Source organism: Lithobates pipiens, unplaced genomic scaffold (assembly GCF_037356315.1).
Source record: "Lithobates pipiens isolate NorthernLeopardFrog02 unplaced genomic scaffold, aLitPip1_a1.2 Scaffold_1, whole genome shotgun sequence".
Lineage (NCBI taxonomy): Eukaryota > Metazoa > Chordata > Amphibia > Anura > Ranidae > Lithobates > Lithobates pipiens.
In genome coordinates this window covers 209,605,109-209,631,600 of record NW_027507685.1, presented here as the reverse complement: position 1 = coordinate 209,631,600, position 26,492 = coordinate 209,605,109, and the positions used below count along the sequence as shown (strand labels likewise).

The following is a 26,492-nucleotide window of genomic DNA, read 5'->3' as shown; positions in this document are numbered from 1 at the left end:
TATAGAGACATAAAATCTACATGCACAGCACACGTCCCCCCACCGCACATCTCCCCCCACACCTCCCATGTCCCCCAGTGCAGCCCACGTCCCCCAAACCCAATGCCCCCCCCCACACCGCACATCTCACATGGCCCCCCAATGCACAGCACATGTCCCCCATCACAGCAAAGGAAATGTCCCATGTCCCCCATCACAACACATACACGTGCCCCCCCACCGCACATGTGCCCCAGCCCGCACACACACACACACACACACACACGTCCCCCCACCGCACACGTGTCCCAGCACAGCCCAAGTCCCCCCACCACACATCTCACATGGCCCCCCACATATACCCCACTGCACAGCACATCTCCCATCCACGTCCCCCATCACAACACATACACACGTCCCCCCACCGCACACACACACACACACACGTCCCCCCCACCGCACATGTGTCCCAGCACAGCCCACGTCCCCCACCACACATCTCACATGGCCCCCCACATATACCCCCAATGCACAGCACATCTCCCATCCACGTCCCCCATCACAACACATACACACGTCCCCCCCACCGCACATGTGTCCCAGCGTGCGCACACACACACACGTCCCCCCCACCGCACATGTGTCCCAGCGTGCGCACACACACACTCGTCCCCCCCACCGCACATGTGTCCCAGCGTGTGCACACACACACACACACACGTCCCCCCCACCGCACATGTGTCCCAGCGCGCGCACACACACACACGTCCCCCCCACCGCACATGTGTCCCAGCGCGCGCACACACACACACGTCCCCCCACCGCACATGTGTCCCAGCGCGCGCACACACACACACGTCCCCCCCACCGCACATATGTCCCAGCGCACACACACGTCCCCCCCCACCGCACATGTGTCCCAGCGCACACACACACACACACGTCCCCCCCACCGCACATGTGTCCCAGCGCACACACACACACACACACGTCCCCCCCCACCGCACATGTGTCCCAGCGCACACACACACACACGTCCCCCCCACCGCACATGTGTCCCAGCGCACACACACACACACACACGTCCCCCCCACCGCACATGTGTCCCAGCGCACACACACACACACACACACAAACACGTCCCCCCCCCACTGCACATGTGTCCCAGCGCATACACACACACGTGTCCCAGCGCATACACACGTGTCCCAGCGCATACACACGTGTCCCAGCGCATACACACGTGTCCCAGCGCATACACACGTGTCCCCCCCCCCCCCACATGTGTCGAAGCGCACACACACACGTCCCCCCCCCACCGCACATGTGTCCCAGCGCACACACACACACACGTCCCCCCCCCCACCGCACATGTGTCCCAGCGCACACACACACACACGTCCCCCCACCGCACATGTGTCCCAGCGCACACACACACGTCCCCCCCACCGCACATGTGTCCCAGCGCACACACACATACACGTCCCCCCCACCGCACATGTGTCCCAGCGCACACACACATACACGTCCCCCCCACCGCACATGTGTCCCAGCGCACACACACACACACACGTCCCCCCCACCGCACATGTGTCCCAGCGCACACACACACACACACGTCCCCCCCACCGCACATGTGTCCCAGCGCACACACATACACACGTCCCCCCCACCGCACATGTGTCCCAGCGCACACACACACACACACACACCAAACACGTCCCCCCCCCACTGCACATGTGTCCCAGCGCATACACACACACACACACACGTGTCCCAGCGCATACACACGTGTCCCAGCGCATACACACGTGTCCCCCCCCCCCCACATGTGTCGAAGCGCATACACACACGTCCCCCCCACCGCACATGTGTCCACACACACACACACACACACACACACACACACACACACACACACACACACACACACCCCCATCGCACATGTGTCCCAGCACAACACAGCACATCCACATTCATTCCCTCCCCCACCCAGCCAGCACAACACAGCACATCTCACAGAACAACAAACCATCTCCCAGCAGAGTAGAGTACAGTACAGTACATCTCACAGGACAAAAAGCCATCTCACCTCACCTCAAAGGACAAAAAGCCATGTCATCTCATAGCACAGCTCACAGGACAAAAAAAACATCTCACATTACATGTCCCCTCCCCTCCCCTCCCCACTGCACAGCACAGCACAGACAAAAAAACATCTAATCTAATCTCACTGCAAAGCACATGTCCCCAGCACATCACAAAGCACACACTTACCGATGAGCAGTAGCTTCTTTCTTGATATTCCAGGCGCTTGTTCTCTGCAATGATGAGTCTGCTGCTATGGATGCTGGATGAACACTGGCAACAAAGGCCACGTTGCCCTTACTTAAAATGGCGCCGGCCGGCGCCGCCTTGTATTGCGTCATTTCCGGTTCGGAAATCACGCGATATTACAGCCCAGCGGCCCCTAGTGCCTTCTGGGATTGATAAAAAACATCTCCCAGGAGGCATAGCAGAGAGGGGATGATGCATTCAGGCCGCGGCCGGAAACAGGAAGCAAGAAAACTATTGAAGATAAAACTGTGAGTTAAAAAAAAAAAAAAAAAATTATATGCCAAATGTGTTTAAGGGGGCAGAGAAGAAGGGGATGCAGGGCACTTGAAAAAGAGGGTGGAGCTCCACTTTAAAACACTGAGCGCGTTGGTCTTCTGCAGGACATTCCCCCTCCCCACCCACATTAGCATATCGATCAAACAGGCACTGCGGTGATATTACTGTAACTAGGCCTCAAGCTGACATGCTAGCTCAAAGACACCCCAACTCTTGACCGCAGTGCACCCCATTACCAGTTACCATATAAACCCTTGCTATATGGCATATCAGCAACGAGCCCATATCTCCAATGGGTCCCGCATCAACATTTCTCTGTGGGGAGGAGTTATCTTCCTTTACCTGCACCGACCAACACCCGCCACCGCAAACAAGGATAAAACCTTATCCTTGAGAGCACCTCCACACCCTCAAGGCTCGCTCAATCCCGTCCTGTATGCCTAGAGCCCACAAATCAATGCCCACCGCATTGAGGTGCACCCCATCATCTTTCAGGTACCGCCATGTGTCCACCTCCAGCTCCAAATGTGAAACCGCCAACCCCCCATTGCGCACTAAAAAACGTCGGAAGGCGCAAGAAATCATATTTAATGTCCCTCGTAACGTCCAACTAAGTGCGGAGGCCCAGATGATTACCCCCCATGTGTAGAACTAAAACGACCGGGGCCCTATCAAACCCCACTAAACGGTGTACCTCGTGCACCATCCTGCTCCAGAGCATGCCCAGAAAGCCAAACCATTTTACGTGCACCTCTAACCTGGAAATGCCTAGCTGTCTGCCCTCCGGCCTGACATCACCCCTCCTGGCACCCCAGCAGACGTACGAATGGCCCATTATCCAAACCAACCCTGGCGAAGCACCTGTAAGAAAGAAAAAGAACACATACCCAAATAACAATAACTGTACATGTGTCACACGAACCCATGCCAACACCTCCAAACCCCCCTCAGCTAAACGCCCACCAATTCCGGTCGCACGTACGATTTGAACCTCCTCGACTCCCATCGGCCAATCCGCTTTACCGACTCATCATCCAAACCCCACCTTGCCGCCTCAGTCGCGGCCCCAATCCGGAAAGAATGCAGGGAAAACTTTTCCCCCTCCAAACCCAATGCCTTCAGGCACTTCCTAAAAACCCCAATAAACTGATACCTTGATATAAACTCTCCATTAACATGTATCAACAATGGGCCCGGACACGCCGGCCGAACGTACAAGAATTCACGTAACACCATAACCGGGAAGAGCTTGCTGCCAGGAATTGCGAACACCACAACTTCCTTGCCTTTTCCGTCCTGATCCGTCTTTGATCTCCGGATCCGCATGCTCACCCGGTCATTCCCACAACCTACATCCTCAAAAAACAACCCCCCCTGCCCTTTCCTAGAAGGGCTGACCAATTCACCGATCTGGAAAGCGCCAAAAAATGCCAACACAAATGCAGCTTTGAACAAAATTCTTTCATAAACCGAAAAGCACACCAGCCCCAACCGATCGCACAGCCTACCCAACAGATCAAAAGACACCGGTCTCCTGGTATCCTTTACCTGTCGGCCCCGTCGATAACCCCTCATCACTTGCCGCACCCAGAAATCTTTTGTGTAATCCAACTCCCCCCTCAGTTTGAAATCGAGACGCCATCTTCCAAGTTCCTTGACACAAAGTAAATTACCATCAAACGCCGATCTCGCACATCAGCCCCCACTTGTAACCCCAAAGCTTCCCATTCCTCACAAGTTTTTTCATACGCTGACCAAGTGCCCCCACTCACCGACCGCTTGATCCAGTCGGAGGCCCTTCCAACGCAATCGTCCACAACTCCTCTGGGCAGGGGACCCCCTGAGCGTCCGCCGACGGTGCCAGCTCCCGGAACCTGTCCCACTGAAAGCGAGACAGTGCATCAGCTACAACATTCTCCACCCCGGGCAAGTGTACCGCATGTATAAAAATGTTCAACTGCATACATCGCAAAACCAAATGCCGCAACAGCCGCACCACCGGTGGGGATGCCGCTGACACCCGGTTAAGGACCTGCACCACCCCCAGATTGTCCCCATGGAAACGCACCTTCTGGTCCCGGAGGTACTCCCCCCACAGCTCAACCGCCAGCACCGCCGGGAAGAGCTTCAGCAGCACCATGTTCCTCAGCAGCCCCCCAGCTCTCCAGGAGTCGGGCCAGGGGGCCCTCACTCCATTTTCCCTGGAAGAAGGCCCCGAACCCCGTGGACCCCGCAGCGTCCGTATAGAGCTCCAAATCAAAGTTGCTCACAGGACCAGCCATCCACAACGCCCTGCCGTTGAAGCGTTCCAAGAACACGTGCCAAACTTGCAGATCTTCCCGATGGTCCCTCGACAATCGCACGAAGTGTCTCGGGGAAACCACCCCCCTCGTACTGGCCGCCAGCCGCCGACTGAAAACCCTACCCATGGGTATGATCCGGCATGCGAAATTCAATTTTCCCAGCACAGACTGAAGAGTCCTGAGCTGCACCTTCCGCATGCCGACCAAACCACCGCCTTCAACGCTTCCAACTTGTCTTCCGGTAATCGACACTCCATCGCCTCCGAATCCAGTACAATGCCCAAGAAACTGATCACTGTAGTTGGCCTTTCAGTCTTCTCCGGGGCCAGCGGGATCCCAAAACCCTCAGCCACTTGTTCCAGCGTCGTCAACAGCACCGCACAGATATAGTGTATGACCGAATTCACTCCCGCAACGTCTCTGACCACCCATTCCACGAAGGAGCTGAATCTCTCAAACAGTGCACACAAGATGGAGCATCCCATGGGCAAGCACCTGTCGACATAGTACGCATCCTGCCAACGGCAGCCCAAGAGCCGAAAAAATCTCGGGGTGCACCGGAAGCAATCGAAAAGCCGCTTCGATGTCCGTTTTAGCCATCAATGCCCCCCGTACCCAAAACACAGCTGCATCAAAGGACGTGTAGGACACTGCGCTAAGCCGGGGGTCGATGGCATCGTTAACCGATCCCCCTTTGGGATAGGACAGGTGATGTATCAAACGATACTTACCCGGTTCCTTCTTGGGAACCACCCCCAAAGGCGACACCACCAAATCCGGCAACGGCATTTCGGAAAAGGGGGCCCCGCGATCCGCCCCAAGGCTACCTCCTTCCGCAGTTTCTCTGAAACCACCTCCGGATGCAGCAAGGCGGACCGCAAATTCTTGGACACCGGGGGGGCCGTCCCGAGGACTGCCGGGATCCGAAACCCCTCCGCAAACCCCAAACCCAAAATCAATGCTGCCTCCCTATCCGGATACCGATCTAGAAAAGGACGCATCCTTTCCAGTCTCACCGGCGTCGTCCCTCTTGTTCGAAGGCTCCCCCGCCCTGCCTTTTCCATGTTTGAAACACAGAGAAACCGGATGGGTTCCCCCACAACCGGAGCACTCGTGTTTGTATTTGCAACTCCCGGCAACCCCCTTCATTGTATTGCCAGCAGACTCCCTTTTTCCTAGTGGCCGATTGACCGGAAGTCCCAGATCCACCGCCCCCCCCCCCCCCTGAAAAAACTGATTCAGCATCCTCGACGACGACATGAGGCACATCCACAGGCTGATGTCCTTATGATCCTAGCGAAGAGCAGGTCGAATCGCCCTCCGTTGTCGAAATTGTTCATCGTACCGCAGCCATGCCAATCCCCCGTAGACTCTGTGGCGCTTCCCCAATCGCGTCCAAGTAGCAAAAAAGAGCCAAGGCGAGAATCGCAAACGCCTGCAGCTAGTTCGGGAACGTCCGCGGGATCAACCGGTACCTTCTCTTCTCCTCATCCTCCTTCTTGTTGTCCTCCGGCTTGACTCTGTCTAAGTTAAATTTTTTCAGGGGCAACAGAGAAAATATCTCCACGTATTCCCCTTTCCAAATCTTTTCCCTAACCTCCTGCTTGAGATGTGCGCCCAACGGCCCCTCGAAGCACACATACACTTCGCACTGCGCCACATCCGCCAATCTGACCAGATCTTGTTTCTTCCCCGCATCCCCCACCTTATCCCCCGATGACCCCGATGGCACCGCGGGCGTAGTAGTCACCACCGAGTCCCCCAAGTCGGGACCCGAGACCCCCTCGGCCCCGCGGACGCCGTTGCCGCCCCCCACGCCCCCCCAGCCACCGGCAGCGTCACGCCCGCCGCCCCGTACTCACCCTGCGACACCACGCAGCCCCTGGCACGGTCCCCCGGATCTACCCACGCCGCCCCCGGCGCCGCAGGCCTGGCCCCGCCCGCCTCCAACCTCCCAACCAACTCTTTCAACCCTGCCAGGAAACCCGCTAGCCCCCCATCCGCCGGGGAGCAGTCACCGACCTGCTGGGCCAGAGGGAGGGCTGACGGGGTGGGATCATGCCCCCCCCACTACCCGACCCCTCCCGCCCCCAAGACCCCAGAAGAAAATTCGACTTATTGGGCCGCCTGGAAGACTCGCCTCCACCTGCCGATCCTCCCACGACCGCTGATGGAACGCCTCTCGGCCCTTCATCCTCCGATGAAGACAGCTCTCCTTCCGACCGGTCCGGGCTCTCCTCCCCCTCCTCCTGCGACATCCGATCTGTCGGCCCCGCCTGGGCTGTCGGGGGCTGCTCCTGTGCCATCCTCTTCTCCGCCCCGTGGCCGATTTCTGAACTGCCTTCCCGGCCCTTGCTCTTGACCACCGCTGCTGTAGAGGGTGGGCCGTGCGCCGCCCCCTCCTGATGCCTGTCCGCCATCTCATGGTCATTCCTGGTCCCAGCCGCCACTGATGTCATCCTCCTCAGGTGTGACCCCGCCCCCGCTGCGGCCGCGCCAGGAGCAGGGCCCGAATCCTCCCTTCTGGGCCTAGTTGCGCTTCCCAGGGCCACCGCCGGTCCGACGGACGACCTCACTGTGCTGCTCCCACCACCCCCCCCTGCGCCCTAAGGCCTCATCTGCCCGGAAGGCTGGCCATTTCGCGGGCGGCTCGTTGGGGGCGGTGCCAGCATTCCCCACGTGGCAGCTGGTGTGAGCCCTGGGGGAGTCTGGGGAGAAACGGGCCGGCGGGCGGGAGCGCCGCGCCCGGAGTGCTCCATCCGCTGCTGACCCGGAACCGTCCTGCTGTCCCCCGAGCACCTCTTCAACTTGTTCCCGCAGCCAACGCTCACCATTCGCTGCGGCCGTGGCCCGCAGCTGCAGTACAAGGTCCCCCAGTGACGACGCCATCCTCTCCGCAATCTTCCTCCTGATGACTGGCGCCGGGGCGTAGAGCGCGCTTGCCTCAACGCGCTGGCTCCGCCCCCTACCCCTTACTGTCCAATCCTTGCCCAGCACTATACTCATGCCATCCCCCCGCCTACCCTTCGGTCCTGGCTATGTGCTGTTCTTTCTAGGGGGGTGTTGCGATTTCACAGCCACCCCGCTGTATGTGTACTTGGACCTCCGCTACATTATTCCTTATTGGCCCCTTCACCTCAATCGCATGCAGTATATGCAAGAGAAATTGATACTCCATAGTGCAATGCTATTAAAACCGTGTATTCAAAGAAAAGCAGTATAAAAAGCAGGGAGTCTATGGTTTTCCTGTAATCCATGGACCAAACAGGAAGTGACGCAGTGACGCTATAGCTCTGCCATAGAGTCATTTTTTTTTAATCTTCTTTTTTATGTTGTATACTGCACAGTCTATTGTATCAATCAAGAGATACTGGATGTTATTTACAAAAGGCAAATCCACTTTGCACTACAAGTGCACTTGGAAGTTCAGTCGCTCAAAATCTAAGGGGTACATCTGAAACGTGTGGAAGCTCTGCTGATTTTATCATCCAATCATGTGCAAGCTAAAATGCTATTTTTTTTATTTTCCTTGCATGTCCCCCTCGGATCTACAGCGACTTTAATTCCAAGCGCACTTTCAGTGCAAAGTGGATTTTCCTTTAGTAAATAACCCCCACTGAGTTGTACTTATCACTTTATTGGAATAATTGATTTCTTGCATATTTATCCACAAAGTTTAAAGGAATATTTTCATATGTCACCTTATTGCACATACATAGGTGTGTGCAGCCTATTGCATTAGGGTGTGCACCTCAAAGCTCCAACACACGTGTGTGACATATTTACCGGCCTCTTCCAGCTCTCCATCCTGAAACAATATGGGGGAGGGGAGGCAAGGGAGCTCACAGGGGGACCCGGGCAGCAGAAGGGACAGGAGGGGTGGCATATAATAGTACCGACCTCCTGTATTTTCCTCCTGTGGCAGCTGAATCTTAGCGAGAGGGAGAGGAGGAGAAGCTTACTTTCAGCTGCTGCAGGAGGAAAATACAGATTGGTTCCCCTAAATCTCCCCCCACGCCGCCCCTCCTGTCCAGATTCTGGGGGTCAGCAAGGAAGGATTGCAGTTTACCTGTCACCTGTGTATGATCACTGGGGAGATCGCGATTGAAGGGTTGCAAACCCCAGGATTAGGGTGTGACCAGGCACACTAGGCACACCTCTTGCGCACACCTATGTGCACATAGCATTTATGCTTTCATGTTACATTTATTACTGCTTTACACATTTGCACTTTATTGAATATATTGGTTTATGCACACGTCACAATACTTTTGGCAATACAATGTACATACACAAGGTGCAGGGCCAATTCTCTGCGCTACAGTCCTAGCACTATACATTTTGAGAGCCTCTATAGTAGGAGCACATATATAATAATGGATAGATTAATGGCAAATATGCCTGGAGGGTTGTATAGTCATTTTTGTAACTTTTAACTATAGGTAAGCCTATAATAAGGCTTACCTGTAGGTTAAAAGAATATCTCCTAAACCTGTATGGTTTAGGAGATATACCCCTCGCAATGAGCTGCTGACTTCAGCAGTGCATGCACACAGGGGATTCTCAGCTGAATGTCCAGCAGACGCCGGACCCTGCCGGGAAGAAAACTCCCGAGGGAGTGACGACATTGCGGCTCCGGACACTTACAGCACCAGAGCCGCGATACCCGGAAGACACGCCAAGGGAACATGTCAGCGTGGACCGAGTGAGATGCTGGCACCTCGTTCACTGGCAGTGAAGGTATCCAGTGCTTCCGCCTCACCAATTCAGTACAAACAAATGGCAACCACTCCAACTTATAACTGGCCTTTATAGCAAAGAGCACATGGAAGGGCAACATATGTCAAAAAACAACAAAACAAAACTCCCAGCTCATTTACCAGCCAGCCTGCAACACACCAAATTGTTCTGTCTAACAGTTAATGCTGCAGGTTTGGCTGGTAAGTGAGCTGGGAATTTTTCTTTGTTGTTTTTTGACATGTGCTCCTTACTGTAAAGGAAGGCCAGTAGTAGGTTTGGGTGGTGCTGGGGGGGGGGGGGGGGGGGGGGGGGTGTTCATTGCAGTTCCGCTTTCAGGTCATAGTTTTGTTTAAAAATAAAATAAAAATAAAGGTTATACAAGGACAGTAAACACACTTCATGGAAGTACATACCACTTTGTTTGCCTCCTAGTTGGCATTTTAAGCATTTTGGAGGAACGGGGATGGAGTAGATGGAGTCAGAGAGAAGTCATCATCCTGATCTGCACTTTTGTTCCAGGTTAATGATTCTGAAAGTAATATAGACAGAGCATTAACCATTCATTTATATAGGAATACAGTGCCCATCTATTTCAACCTTGTGTACAGAAATGATAAAAATCGAGTTCAAAGGCAATGGAAAAGCCCTCAGTTATAAAAAAAAAACACAGAGCAAAAAAGGTGATGTCCTCATCATTTATGGTACTAAATGTCCAAGTGCATACACCTGAAATGCGGAGACTTCTCTCCTGTAGTTGTAATGTAGTTGCATATTAAGAATTTTACAATTTTTAATACATTTTGCTGCTGTACTATGGAAGTTGTGTCTACAGTATGTGTTTATTCTGCATACATTTTGGGATCATTATCTAAATAAAAGTAAAAGAAAGGGTAAAGAAGTAAAATTGGTTTATGGATAAGCATTTTTTACAAGCTGAAATTTGATTTTAATCAATTTTACAGAGTGAGTTCTTTGTGCCTGCAAAGGAGTGTGATGTGATGTTATAGCCGTATGCACTAAGGAGAACAAGACTTGTGAAAAAAGAATTGCATGCAGAATATATATATTAAAATTTTTGTAAATGTCTTCATGGCTCGGACAAATCAGCGGCAGAAGAGTCACCCGTCTTAGGTGGAGGATGAGCTGATGGGCCTGAACTTCTCATGCAGTATAGAGGTCCTAACTGTCAAATTACCCAGTCAATATGGAAATGGAAGCTGCTGTTGTACTCAGGGCTGGTGCAAGGATCGTTGACACCCTAGGCAAAACCTAATTTTGCCCCCCCACCCCCGGCTGCGCACATGACTCCACCTTACCCTGCCCTTGCTACACATGACCTATCTGACCCCTACACTGACCCCTTGACACAAACAAATCCACCTGACTCCTACTTCCTGCACTACTCACATCATGCTGACCCCTACACTGACCTACCTGATAATTACACCGACCTACCTGGCACCTACACTAACCCACCTGACACCTACACTGCCAATTACACTGACCATCACACTGACACCTACACTGACACATACACTAACCTTCACGCTGGCACCTACACTAACCATCACGCTGACACCTACACTGACCATCACACTGACACCTACACTGACCATCACACTGACACATACCCTGACACATACCCTGACACATACACTGACACATACACTGACACATACCCTGAAAACACATACACTGACACATACCCTGAAAACATATACACTGAAAACACATACACTGACACATCACACTGACACATACACGTACACTGGCATGACATACACTGACACGTACCCTGACATGACACATACACTGACACATACCCTGACATGACACATACCCTGACATGACACATACACTGGCACTGACACATACACTGGCACTGACACATACACTAACACATACAATGGCACTGACATTGACACATACACTGACCATCATACTGACACCTACACTGACCATCACACTGACACATACACTGACCATCACACTGACACATACACTGACACATACACTGAGGCATACACTGACCATCACACTGACGCATACACTGACCATCACACTGACGCATACACTGACACATACACTGTCGCATACACTGACCATCACACTGACCATCACACTGACACATACACTGACCATCACACTGACGCATACACTGACCATCACACTGACCATCACACTGACCATCACACTGACGCATACACTGACCATCACACTGACCATCACACTGACCATCACACTGACACATACACTGACCATCACACTGACGCATACACTGACCATCACACTGACGCATACACTGACCATCACACTGACCATCACACTGACCATCACACTGACCATCACACTGACCATCACACTGACACATACACTGACACATACACTGAGGCCGCGTACACACGGGCGGACTGTTCGCCCAACCTTGTCCGCTGAACAGTGTTTGGGCGGACAGTCCGCTCGTGTGTGGGCTTTCAGCGGACAGTTTCAGCGGACAGTTGGACGGACAAGGTCTTTCGGAAATTCCGAAAAACTGTCCGCTGAAACTGTGTTTGAGCGAACAGTCCGCCCGTGTGTGGGCCTGTCCGCTGTACTTTCGAAATGAGCGGACTGTTCCCGCTCGGAAAGTCCGCCCATTTCAAGCGCGTGTACAGGTAGGCGGGGCCCGCGAAGGAGACGTCGCGGGCTCCGCCGCCTGGAATGGGCTTAAAGGGGAACACCAACGCCGAAAAAAATCGGCGTGGGGGTTCCCCCAAAGTCCACACCAGACCCTTGTCCGAGCACGCTACCCGGCCGGCCAGGAAAGGGGGCGAGCGAGCGCGCCCCCCCTCCCGAGCCGTACCAGGCCGCGTGCCCTCAACATGGGGGGTGCCTTGGGGAAGGGGGGGCCGCGCGGCCCCCCCACCCCAAAGCACCTTGTCCCCATGTTGATGAGGACAAGGGCCTCTTCCCGACAACCCTGGCCGTTGGTTGTCGGGGTCTGCGGGCGGGGGGCTTATCGGAATCCGGGAGCTCCCTTTAAGAAGGGGGCCCCCGGATACCGGCCCCCCACCCTATGTGAATGAGTATGGGGTACAATGTACCCCTACCCATTCACCTGTGAAATAAAGTACAAATAAAAACACAACACAGGGGAAAAAAATATTTTATTGCACAGCCGGGGGTCTTCCGTCTTCGGGGGTCTTCTCGCCGGACTCCTCCGCTATGTGTGTGTAGCTCTTTTGCCAGCGGAGGAGTCCGGCTTTCTTCCTCCCCGCCGCCGGCCTCTTCTCCCGACTTCGGGGGTCTTGTCCCCCTCTTCGGTTCTTCTGCCGGGCCACCGCGCCTGGTCCGGTGGCCCGGTCTTCTGTCGCCGTCTTCCGTTCTTCTGTCGCCGCCTTCGGTTCTTCTGCCGGGCCACCGCGCCTTCTTGTAGCTCTTTTACAGGCGGTGGCCCGGTCTTCTGTCGCCGCTGTCGCCTTCCGTTCTTCTTCTTGTTCTTCTTGTTCTTCTTGTTCTTCTCCAGGAGATGTTGACACGTCGCTCCCTCCGGCCGGAATGCCAGAGCCGCCCTGCGCTGTGACTTATATAGTGACAATGGGGCGGTGTCACATGGTATATGTCACATGGGTTGGTCACATGGTGACCCCGCCCCCTTACGATGTCATAGTCCCCATGTGACATCAACCCATGTGACCAACCCATGTGACATATACCATGTGACACCGCCCCATTGTCACTATATAAGTCACAGCGCAGGGCGGCTCTGGCATTCCGGCCGGAGGGAGCGACGTGTCAACATCTCCTGGAGAAGAACAAGAAGAACAAGAAGAACAAGAAGAAGAACGGAAGGCGACAGCGGCGACAGCGGCGACAGAAGACCGGGCCACCGCCTGTAAAAGAGCTACAAGAAGGCGCGGTGGCCCGGCAGAAGAACCGAAGGCGGCGACAGAAGAACGGAAGACGGCGACAGAAGACCGGGCCACCGGACCAGGCGCGGTGGCCCGGCAGAAGAACCGAAGAGGGGGACAAGACCCCGAAGTCGGGAGAAGAGGCCGGCGGCGGGGAGGAAGAAAGCCGGACTCCTCCGCTGGCAAAAGAGCTACACACACATAGCGGAGGAGTCCGGCGAGAAGACCCCCGAAGACGGAAGACCCCCGGCTGTGCAATAAAATATTTTTTTCCCCTGTGTTGTGTTTTTATTTGTACTTTATTTCACAGGTGAATGGGTAGGGGTACATTGTACCCCATACTCATTCACATAGGGTGGGGGGCCGGTATCCGGGGGCCCCCTTCTTAAAGGGGGCTCCCGGATTCCGATAAGCCCCCCGCCCGCAGACCCCGACAACCAACGGCCAGGGTTGTCGGGAAGAGGCCCTTGTCCTCATCAACATGGGGACAAGGTGCTTTGGGGTGGGGGGGCCGCGCGGCCCCCCCTTCCCCAAGGCACCCCCCATGTTGAGGGCACGCGGCCTGGTACGGCTAAGGAGGGGGGGCGCGCTCGCTCGCCCCCCTTTCCTGGCCGGCCGGGTAGCGTGCTCGGACAAGGGTCTGGTGTGGACTTGGGGGGAACCCCCACGCCGATTTTTTTCGGCGTTGGGGTTCCCCTTTAAGCCCATTCCAGGCGGCGGAGCCCGCGACGTCTCCTTCGCGGGCCCCGCCTACCTGTACACGCGCTTGAAATGGGCGGATTTGCCTCCTCCTTACGTGGGCGAGTCCGTTCATTTCAAAAGTTGAGCGAACTGTTTGTCCAACCTTGTTCGTCAAACAGTCCGCTCGTGTGTGGGCAAGTCCGCTCATGCAAATTTTGAGCGGACTGTTTGATGAAACTGTTTGCCGAACAAGGTTGGGCGAACAGTCCGCGCGTGTGTACGCGGCCTGACGCATACACTGACGCATACACTGACCATCACACTGACCATCACACTGACCATCACACTGACCATCACACTGACACATACACTGACACATACACTGACGCATACACTGACCATCACACTGACACATACACTGACCATCACACTGACCATCACTCTGACCATCACACTGACACATACACTGACGCATACACTGACGCATACACTGACCATCACACTGACCATCACACTGACCATCACACTGACGCATACACTGACACATACACTGACCATCACACTGACACATACACTGTCGCATACACTGACCATCACACTGACGCAAACACTGACCATCACACTGACCATCACACTGACCATCACACTGACACATACACTGACCATCACACTGACGCATACACTGACCATCACACTGACGCATACACTGACCATCACACTGACCATCACACTGACCATCACACTGACACATACACTGACGCATACACTGACGCATACACTGACCATCACACTGACCATCACACTGACCATCACACTGACACATACACTGACGCATACACTGACACATACACTGACCATCACACTGACGCATACACTGACCATCACACTGACCATCACACTGACCATCACACTGACACATACACTGACCATCACACTGACGCATACACTGACCATCACACTGACCATCACACTGACCATCACACTGACACATACACTGACGCATACACTGACGCATACACTGACGATCACACTGACCATCACACTGACCATCACACTGACCATCACACTGACACATACACTGACGCATACACTGACACATACACTGACCATCACACTGACGCATACACTGACCATCACACTGACCATCACACTGACGCATACACTGACACATACACTGACCATCACACTAACACATACACTGACCATCACACTGACACATACACTGACCATCACACTGACACATACACTGACCATCACACTGACACATACACTGACCATCACACTGACGCATACACTGACCATCACACTGACACATACACTGACACATACACTGACGCATACACTGACCATCACACTGACGCAAACACTGACCATCACACTGGCCATCACACTGACACATACACTGACCATCACACTGACACATACACTGACCATCACACTGACACATACACTGACCATCACACTGACACATACACTGACCATCACACTGACGCATACACTGACCATCACACTGACACATACACTGACACATACACTGACGCATACACTGACCATCACACTGACGCAAACACTGACCATCACACTGGCCATCACACTGACACATACACTGACCATCACACTGACGCATACACTGACCATCACACTGACCATCACACTGACCATCACACTGACACATACACTGACGCATACACTGACGCATACACTGACGATCACACTGACCATCACACTGACCATCACACTGACACATACACTGACCATCACACTGACCATCACACTGACCATCACACTGACGCATACACTGACACATACACTGACCATCACACTAACACATACACTGACCATCACACTGACACATACACTGACCATCACACTGACACATACACTGACCATCACACTGACACATACACTGACCATCACACTGACGCATACACTGACGCATACACTGACGCATACACTGACGCATACACTGACCATCACACTGACACATACACTGACACATACACTGACGCATACACTGACCATCACACTGACGCAAACACTGACCATCACACTGGCCATCACACTGACACATACACTGACCATCACACTGACGCATACACTGACCATCACACTGACGCATACACTGACCATCACACTGACGCATACACTGACCATCACACTGACCATCACACTGACCATCACACTGACACATACACTGACCATCACACTGACACATACACTGACCATCACACTGACGCATACACTGACGCATACACTGACCATCACACTGACACATACACTGACACATACACTGACGCATACACTGACCATCACACTGACGCAAACACTGACCATCACACTGGCCATCACACTGACACATACACTGACCATCACACTGACGCATACACTGACCATCACACTGACGCATACACTGACCATCACACTGACGCATACACTGACGCATCACACTGACGCATACACTGACGCATACACTGACGCATACACTGACACATACACTGACACATACACTGACCATCACACTGACACATACACTGACCATCACACTGACACATACACTGACCATCACACTGACACATACACTGACCATCACACTGACGCATACACTGACGCATACACTGACCATCACACTGACACATACACTGACACATACACTGACCATCACACTGACGCAAACACTGACCATCACACTGACGCAAACACTGACCATCACACTGACCATCACACTGACACATACACTGACCATCACACTGACGCATACACTGACCATCACACTGACGCATACACTGACCATCACACTGACCATCACACTGACGCATACACTGACGCATACACTGACCATCACACTGACACATACACTGACGCATACACTGACCATCACACTGACGCAAACACTGACCATCACACTGACGCAAACACTGACCATCACACTGACCATCACACTGACACATACACTGACCATCACACTGACGCATACACTGACCATCACACTGACGCATACACTGACCATCACACTGACCATCACACTGACACATACACTGACCATCACACTGACGCATACACTGACCATCACACTGACGCATACACTGACCATCACACTGACGCATACACTGACCATCACACTGACGCATACACTGACCATCACACTGACACCTACACTGACCATCACACTGACACATACACTGACCATCACACTGACGCATACACTGACCATCACACTGACGCATACACTGACGAATACACAGACGCATACACTGACCATCACACTGACACATCACACTGACACATACACATACCCTGACACATCACACTGACACATACACTGGCATGACACATACACTGACACATACACTGACACACATCACACTGACACACATCACACTGACCTACCTGACTCCTACTTCCTGCATCACACACAAACCCCCTCCATACAGCTCAATGTAGATCGGGGATGATCCATCCTCCTCGGCTCCTCCTTACCTCTGCTCTTTGATGCTGCCTTCAGGGACCATCATCCGGGCCTCTCCGACTCCTCCGCACTGGGTGTGCAGAATTGTTCAGGAGTCCACGCCAGCGCCATCCACCCGCTCCACCTCCATCATATCCCCGCCGGGACCAGGCCAGCGCCGTCCACCCTGCTCCACGATGTCCCCGCCGGGCAGGAGGTCAGCTGACCAACCTCTCAATGCTCCCACCTCCGCCGAGCCCCGCCCCTCCGCTGCACTCACACAGACACACAGCGCCGCTCCAGAGGGACAGGCTGGAGCAAAGGAGTCCCAGAGCGGCGCTGTGAGATAAACACGTGTGAGCGCTCAGCGGCAAACATGGGGGATTGGTGGCGCCGGCGGCACACCACAGGGGGGGGGGGGGGCGAGAGATCAGAAGAGGAGCTCACACTGGACAAAGGTCGTGGTTGCGCCCTAGGTGGTAGTGCGCCCTAGGCGGCTGCCTACTTCGCCTAGTGGTAGCGCCGGCCCTGGTTGTACTCCTAAAAAGATTGCAAAGTCTTGTTTTTTGTTTTTTTAGTTAAAAATAACAAATATGTTATACTTACCTGCTCTGTGCAGTGGATTTGCACAGGGCAGCCCTGATCCGCCTCTTCTTGGGTCCCTCTTTGGTGCTCCTGTTGAGTGCCCCCACAGCAAGCAGCCTGCTATGGGGGCACCCGAGTCGAGCCACAGCTCCCTGTGTTCATTCAGACACAGAGCCATGGCCTGACCCCACCCCCTTTCTCTCCTCATTGGCTGACTGACTTTGATTGACACTAGCGAGAGCCAATGGCACCACGCTGCTGTCTCAGTTTTCAAACTTAAAACTTTACCAAGGCTACAGTTTGGTTTGGGTCTATTTTTCTAAATTTGACTTCTGTGTCAGTCTGACTGTGCCGCGAGATGTTCAGCCTGGCCACAGGGGGGCACTGCCTCTGGTGGCAGGCGTGGAACTATGGTCTGGTCAGGTGCTTAAATTACTCTTCTTTCTGAGCCAGGTCAGTGGGAGTGGCCCTCTCCCTGTGCCCTCTGAGAGAGGGTATTTAAGATGCGGACGTCACGTGGTTCATATTTTTTTTTACCATTAGCATGCAAAACCTTTGCTCTTTATTACCTTATTTCAGGTATATACACTATATTGCCAAAAGTATTGAGACACCTGCCTTTAAACGCACATGAACTTTAATGGCAATATTGAGTTGGCCCACACTTTGCAGCTATAACAGCCTCAACTCTTCTGGGAAGGCCGTCCACAAGGTTTAGGAGTGTGTCTATGGGAACGTTTGACCATTCTTCCAGAAGAGCATTTGTGAGGTCATGCACTGATGTTGAAAGAAAAGGCCTGGCTCGCAGTCTCCGCTTTAATTCATCCCAAAGATGTTCTATCAGGTTGAGGTCAGGACTCTGTGCAGGCCAGTCAAGTTCCTCCATCCTAAACTCGCTCATCTACACTATCGCCAAAAGTATTATTATCAGTGTGTGTTTGGACGAAGTAGAGAAACACCTGGATGTCTTCACCTTTCTCTGGAAATATTGCACTTTTTTTTTTTGCACGGTGAAGCACTTGCACTTAAGAAGATTTTGCATTATATGCATGGATTAAACACTAATATATCTATATGCTGATCTACATATAGAAAGAATATTCCTTTTTGACAAATATATTATCACTTATTTTATAAATTTTGATCTATTAATTTTGTAAGGTATTTATTTATTAATTTGCTGCTATACCGCTGTTTATGCTAATTTGCATAGGTTAGGTGCACAGAGCGTTGTAATCTGTGCCCTTTGTACGATACCAATTTATGCACTTCCTGAGTATATTACATATACTATTGCATTTAATTGTTTGACACCTGTTCACTTTGCACTTTATTACGGATGTTTGCACAGATTTTCTATTGTTTACATTAGCAATATTTGCACTTTTGCAATTTTTTGCACTGTTTGCACAATATTATATGTTGTTTCCTTTGTTGTCACGTAGCACTTTAATAGTAAGGTGAAAAATAGTGAAGTTGGCTTTGTGTATAGGATCGCAGTACACCTGAACTTATACCTCTTTTTTCTGTGCCTCTTTATATTTATTGCATTTGCAATTACCGTATTTATCGGCGTATAACACGCGCCGGCGTATAACAGGCGCCGGCGTATAACATGCACCCCAAGTTTAGGAGGGAATTTTAACTTTTTTAGGAAAAAAAACTTACATTTAAATGTCCATCAATGCAGCCTTATCAGTGTCCATCTGCAGCCTTGTCAGTGTCATTTGCAGCCTTGTCAGTGACATTGCAGCCTTGTTAGTGCCATTTGCATCCTTGCCCAGTGACATTGCAGCCTTGTTAGTGCCATTTGCATCCTTGCCCAGTGACATCGCAACCTTGTCAGTGTCACTGCAGTTTAAATATGGTCCTGCCGAGATACACAGAGCCGTCCTGTGTATCTCGGCTCCTCTTGCAGTCCCGCCCTATGATGGACATAACACAGGTCCAATGGCGGGACTGGCTGTGACTGTGAGTGGAGCCGAGAGGAGCCGATATACATACATAGCCGAGTGTACTCGGCTAGTCTTGGCTCCACTCACAGTCACGCCCAGTCCCTGTGTTATGTCCTTCATAGGGCGGACTGTGCATGACTGTGAGCAGAGCCGAGACTAATCAAGTACACTCGGCTATGTATGTATAACGGCGCTGCTCGCTCCTCCGCTCAAAATCAGCGGGGGATCGCCATATAACACGCACCCACGATTTTCCCCTGATTTTAAGGGGAAAAAAGTGCGTTGTACGCCGATAAATACGGTACTGGTTCCCCGCGAGAATTACAGCAACACACCTCTCATATTTAATATTATTTTTTTATATATTTCTTGTTACCCTATAGAACAGCACAACACCACCCTCCTTATCCGATAACATTTATAGTGGATATGGTTTGATCCACATTTGGTGTATGTAGCAGTTCTTTCTATTACTATATTTTTTTTTTTTTTACATGGTAGCGCAGGAATATTTATCCATTACTAAAATTGCACTCAGCATTCTGCACTGAGATTGTGTACTGTGTGTGAAGAAAGTGTATTGCTATGAGCTTAATGTGATGCAGTAAGCATTGAAAAGCATATGGACTGGATGTACTTTATTAACAGGCCTCAGGGCGGGAATATGAGAAATTAGACTTCAGGCATAAACAGTGAGTGACACAAATTGGAGGAACTTCTCCCTAAAGGCAGGTATGTGATCAGTGGTGTAACTAGAACCTTCAGGGCCCCGATGCAGGAAACCTTGGAGGCCCCCCCCCCCGACCTCCGGACAGGGCTCTTTTCTCCGAGCCCGATGGTGGAACACCAGGGCCCAGTCCCAAGTGGGTGGCCGCATATAAAGGAACCGATTTAAAAAACATCAATTAAAGCCACTGTGCCCATCAAACGCCACCACTGTACCATCAAGCGCCACCACTGTGCCCATCAAACTCTGCCGCTGTGCCCATCAAATGCCACCGCTGTGCCCATCAAATGCTGCCAGTGTACCCATCAAATGTTGCCACTGTGCCCATCAAATGCCGCCACTGTGCCCATCAAATGCTGTTGGTGTGCCCATCAAATGCTGTCACTGTGAATCCCCACCACCCGCTCACTGTCTGCCCGCCACTTACCCTGTCTTGGTGGGGCAGCGGGTAACGGCCATGAGCGGGGTCCTCCATGCATCTCCTGCCATCCTCATCTCCTGTCCTCTCCTCCTGATAGGCGTCCAATAGCTGCGCCTATCATTTCAGCCAATCAGGTGATGGGTAACAGACCCGCACACCTGATTGGTGGAGAGGCGGTTCAGTGTTAGGAAAGTGAATATTAATTCACTTTTCTAACACACCTGGGTAGACTGTGAGCGTCAAGCATGGCGCTCGCAGTTCACCTATTTTGAAGCCTATTAGAGCCCATGGCTCTAATCAGGTGCTGCAAAAACACCCCCCGCCGCTGTAATTCAGGCGCCCGACACCTCAAAAGGGACCAGACACCTAAATATGGGGGTGCCAGCGGTGGCCATGGATAGATTCATGCTATGCTATGCATGAATCTATCCATTGGTCATAGAGGGTGTGGCTGGAGAGAGGGGGTGGCACCTGTGCACCCTTTTGGATGCCACTGATAAACACATGCACATTCACATACATACATATGCATACATGCACACTCACATACATGCGCACACACACATGCATACATACACATACATATATGAACACACACACACACATACAAGCATGCTCACACACACATACAAGCATGCTCACACACACACACACACACACACACACACGCATGCTCACACACACACACACACACATACATACATGCTCACACACACACACACACACACACACACACACACACACATACAAGCATGCTCACACGCACATACATACAAGCATGCTCACACACACACGCACATACAAGCATGCTCACACACACACATACATGCATGCTCACACACGCACATACAAGCATGCTCACACACACACGCACATACAAGCATGCTCACACACGCACATACAAGCATGCTCACACGCACATACATACAAGCATGCTCACACACACATACAAGCATGCTCACACACACATACAAGCATGCTCACACACACGCACATACAAGCATGCTCACACACACGCACATACAAGCATGCTCACACACACATGCACATACAAGCATGCTCACACACACACACACACACATACAAGCATGCTCACACATACACACACACATACAAGCATGCTCATACATACACATACAAGCATGCTCACACATACATACAAGCATGCTCACACACACACACACACACAAATACAAGCATGCTCACACACACACACATACAAGCATGCTCACACACACATATAAACACAAATGCAGTAGCTAGTCTTATAAAAAAAAAAACGGCAGACATTTACAGTACCTTGGCTCTTCCTGCCGGGTACTGCACTGTAGGGGGAGACAAAGAGCACACACTTTACCCTAATGTGAGGAGCTCCCGCACAGAGCCGATTTCAGTTCGGCTGATGATCGAGGAGCTCCTCTCAGCCTCCCCTCCTACGGGAGAGTACAGGGGGCCTGAGGGCCCCCTGCAGCAAGGGGCCCGGTCGCCATGGCGATCTTGGCGACCCCTATAATTCCGCCACTGTATGTGATTATCCTATCTGGAGAAAAAACGTAGTGGAAACTGGAAAAACTTGGCATGAACAGTCACCCAATCCAGGTCCCATACAAGCAACACCCATCCGGACTCTACTTTGTTCAGGGAGTCGGACGGAAAGTCCCTGTTCCACTGCAGGAACACATCCCCGTATACTGTATGTAGCCGAGGCTACATACAATGTATTGTTTATACATTGCTAACATCAGGTGCATCTATTAGTGAAGGAAAACCAGCTTGGCCCAAAAGTCACAGTAAACATAGTTAGGCTTTAATTTATTTCAGTTAGAAGATTTCATATTGGGCTAGCATTTTCCAAAAAAGGACAACTACGGCAAAAATAAATTATGCGTTTCTAAGGTCATTTTAAAATAAGGCAGGTCTGAACTGATTGTATGAGGCAAAAAAAAAGACTTTTAATCTGTTACTGTCTTTGTCGTCCTTGTTTAGGAAAGAGAGCTTGTCCTGGAGAAGGCCTAGCACGCATGGAGCTTTTCCTCTACCTCACGTCCATCCTTCAGAAATTTGACATCCGCTCTGATAAATCACCTGATGAGATTGATCTCTCGCCAGAATACAGTGGATTAGGAAAAAGGGCTCCCAGATTTAATATGGCATTTGTCCCCTATTCGATTCCCTTATAGCATCCATTTCACCAACCATAACGATGACTTTAGAGAACCTCAAATCGAGTTCGTTTTTAAATAATTTGCAATATTTGAATTCACTTTTTTTTGTATTAAATCTCATTTTGTATACAGATCTATCTGCATGTTAAGGTGTCGCTAGATGATGCTTCTTCCCTTGCAAGTGAGATGCACTGCTCTCCAGCCCTTTGCAAACAAACTACCTCCTACTACAGCTAAATATTTCACATTTTGTCTCATCGGTCTATAGCACCTGCTGTTATTATTCTGCAGCCCAGTGCCTATGTTTTCCTGCATAGCCGTGTTTCCATGTCCTATATCCATGCCCTGATCTCAACATCAATGAGGCTGTCTGAGATTACATAAAGAGACAGAAGGATTTGAGGCAGCCTACATCCACAAAAGATCTGTGGTTAATGCTCCAAAGTATTTGAAACCACCTACCTGCTGAATTCCTTCAAAATCTCTGTGCAAGTCTACCTAGAAGAATTGATGTTGTCTTAGCCCTTGTACACATGGTCGGAGATTCCGTCGGAATGTGTCCTATCGGACCGTTTTGTCCGATATTCCGACTGTGTGTGGTCTGCATCGGACTGTTTCCGTCGGAATATCCAACGGACCAACTTTTCCAACTTGCCGGTAAAATTTTACGACAAAATGCTCCGATCGGACATACTCCGATCATGTGTAGCCTACTCCGACAGACAAAGTGCCACGCATGCTCAGATCAAATTCCTAGGCCAAAGCTATTGGCTATTAGCCTGAACGTAGTCCCGTTGTAACGAAATAACGCCATCACGTTGTGTACAATCGGATTTTCCGACAACTTAGTCCGACCGTGTGTATGCAACATCACTTCCGGACCTCTTCCGGAATTAATCCGTCTGAATTACTCAGACGGATTTGGTTGTCGGAATCTCCGACCGTGTGTACAAGGGCTTAAAGACAAAGGGTTGTCACCCCGAATACTGATTTGATTTGTCTTTTTCTTTTGTTCATTTACTTGATAATGAATAAAAATAAACTATTCACCCTTCACACTATTTCTGAAAGCATTCTTAATTTACAGCATTTTTTCACACCTGTCTAAGACCTGTTTGCACAGTATTGTACGTTATCTCCCATTTTTTGTAAATATTTTATTATATCTTTTCATGTGACAACACTGAAGAAATGACACTTTGCTACAATGTAAAGTAGTGAGTGTACAGCTTGTATAACAGTGTAAATTTGCCATTAATGTCTAAACCACTGGCAACAAAAGTGAGTACACCCCTAAGTGAAAATGTCCAAATTGGGCCCAATTAGCCATTTTCCCTCCCTGGTGTCATGTGACTCGTTAGTGTTACAAGGTCTCAGGTGCGGAACAGGTGTGTTAAATTTTGTGTTATCGCTCTCACTCACTCATATTGGTCACTGGAAGTTCAACATAGTCACATAGTTAGTCAGGTTGAAAAAAGACGGAAGTCCATCTAGTTCAACCATAAAAAAATAAAAAAATAAAATAAAAAATATCATACAATCCCATATACCCAATCCTATACCCACAGTTGATCCAGAGGAAGGCAAAAAAAAAACCCAGAAAAGCATGATCCTCCCTGGATCAACTTTATCTATAAATGATAGAGTTATATTATGTACATTTAGGAAAGAATCCAGGCCTTACTTAAAGCAATCTACTAAGCTGGCCAGAACCACCTCTGGAGGGAGTCTAGTCCACATTTTCACAGCTCTTACTGTGAAGAAACCTTTCCATATTTGGAGATGAAATCTCTTTTCCTCTAGCCGTAAAGAGTGATCCCTTATCCTCAGAGTTGACCATAAAGGGAATAACTCAACACCAAGTTCACTACATGGACCCCTTATATATTTATACATGGTGATCATATCCCCCCTTAATCTCCTCTTCTCAAGTGAATAAATTCAGTTCCTCTAATCTTTCCTCATAGCCGAGTTCCTCCATGCCTCTTATCAGTTTGGTTGCCCTTCTCTGCACTTTCTCCAGTTCCCCAATATCCTTTTTGAGAACTGGTGCCCAAAACTGAACTTCGTATTCCAGATGAGGTCTTACTAATGATTTGTACAGAGTCAAAATGATCTCTCTCTCTCTCTCTATGGAGTCCATTCCTCTCCTAGCACAAGAAAGGACTTTGCTCACTTTGGAAACTGCAGCTTGGTATTGCATGCTATTATTGAGCTTATGATCTACCAAAACCTCCAGATCCTTCACCACTATGGATCCCCCCAGTTGGACTCCCCCTAGTATGTATGATACATGCATATTCTTAGCCCCCAAGTGCATAACTTTATATTTATTAACATTAAACCTCATCTGCCACATAGTCACCCAATTAGACAGTGCATTGAGGATGGCTTGTAAATTGGAGACATTCTGTAAGGACGTTATTCCACTGCATAGCTTTGTGTCATCTGCAAAGACAGAAATATTACTTTTAATCCCAGACCCTATATCATTTATAAAGGTATTAAAAAGTAAGGGTCCCAACACTGAACCTTGGGGTACACCACTGATAACTTTAGACCATTCAGAGTAAGAATCATTAACCTCTGTTAATTAATCTCTGAATTCTGTATTTTAGACAGTTTTTTTGACATTTGTAGGACTCAACCCAGTGTTATATTTTATATTACCTCGGAACCTTCATAACCCGGCTTACCCGCCCCCCCCCCCCCCCCTCCAAACCTTGTCCCTCTTAACAAATGACTGGACAGATTTTGGAGTAAATGGCCATCAGGCCTAAACTTTATTAACCAAAATATAATCTTTAATAAATACCAACATTTAAAAACGGTAAAAACTTTCCCAGCCTTTCCAAGGGGTCATGGGTACGTAGCATCACAACATAAAATGGTCACTGCCAACAACTTCAACTATAACCTTTTGACCTCCAGACGGCAACCCCTGTCTCGGAGGCTATAACCAACTGTAGCAGTGACCTACCTGTTTTA

At 50.7% G+C, this 26,492-nt stretch overlaps 1 protein-coding gene across 1 annotated transcript in view; it reads left to right on the top strand.

The window, feature by feature from the left end:
• The window catches only part of LOC143982508 (cytochrome P450 2G1-like), a 76,689-nt gene extending 52,129 nt beyond the window's left edge, over positions 1 to 24,560 (top strand). The window contains exon 9 of the mRNA XM_077481321.1: positions 23,326 to 24,560. Coding sequence (XP_077337447.1) covers positions 23,326 to 23,519 — 194 coding nt within the window. The 3' untranslated portion in view covers positions 23,520 to 24,560. The remainder of the gene's footprint in view (positions 1 to 23,325) is intronic.
• Positions 24,561 to 26,492: the final 1,932 nt, after the last annotated feature.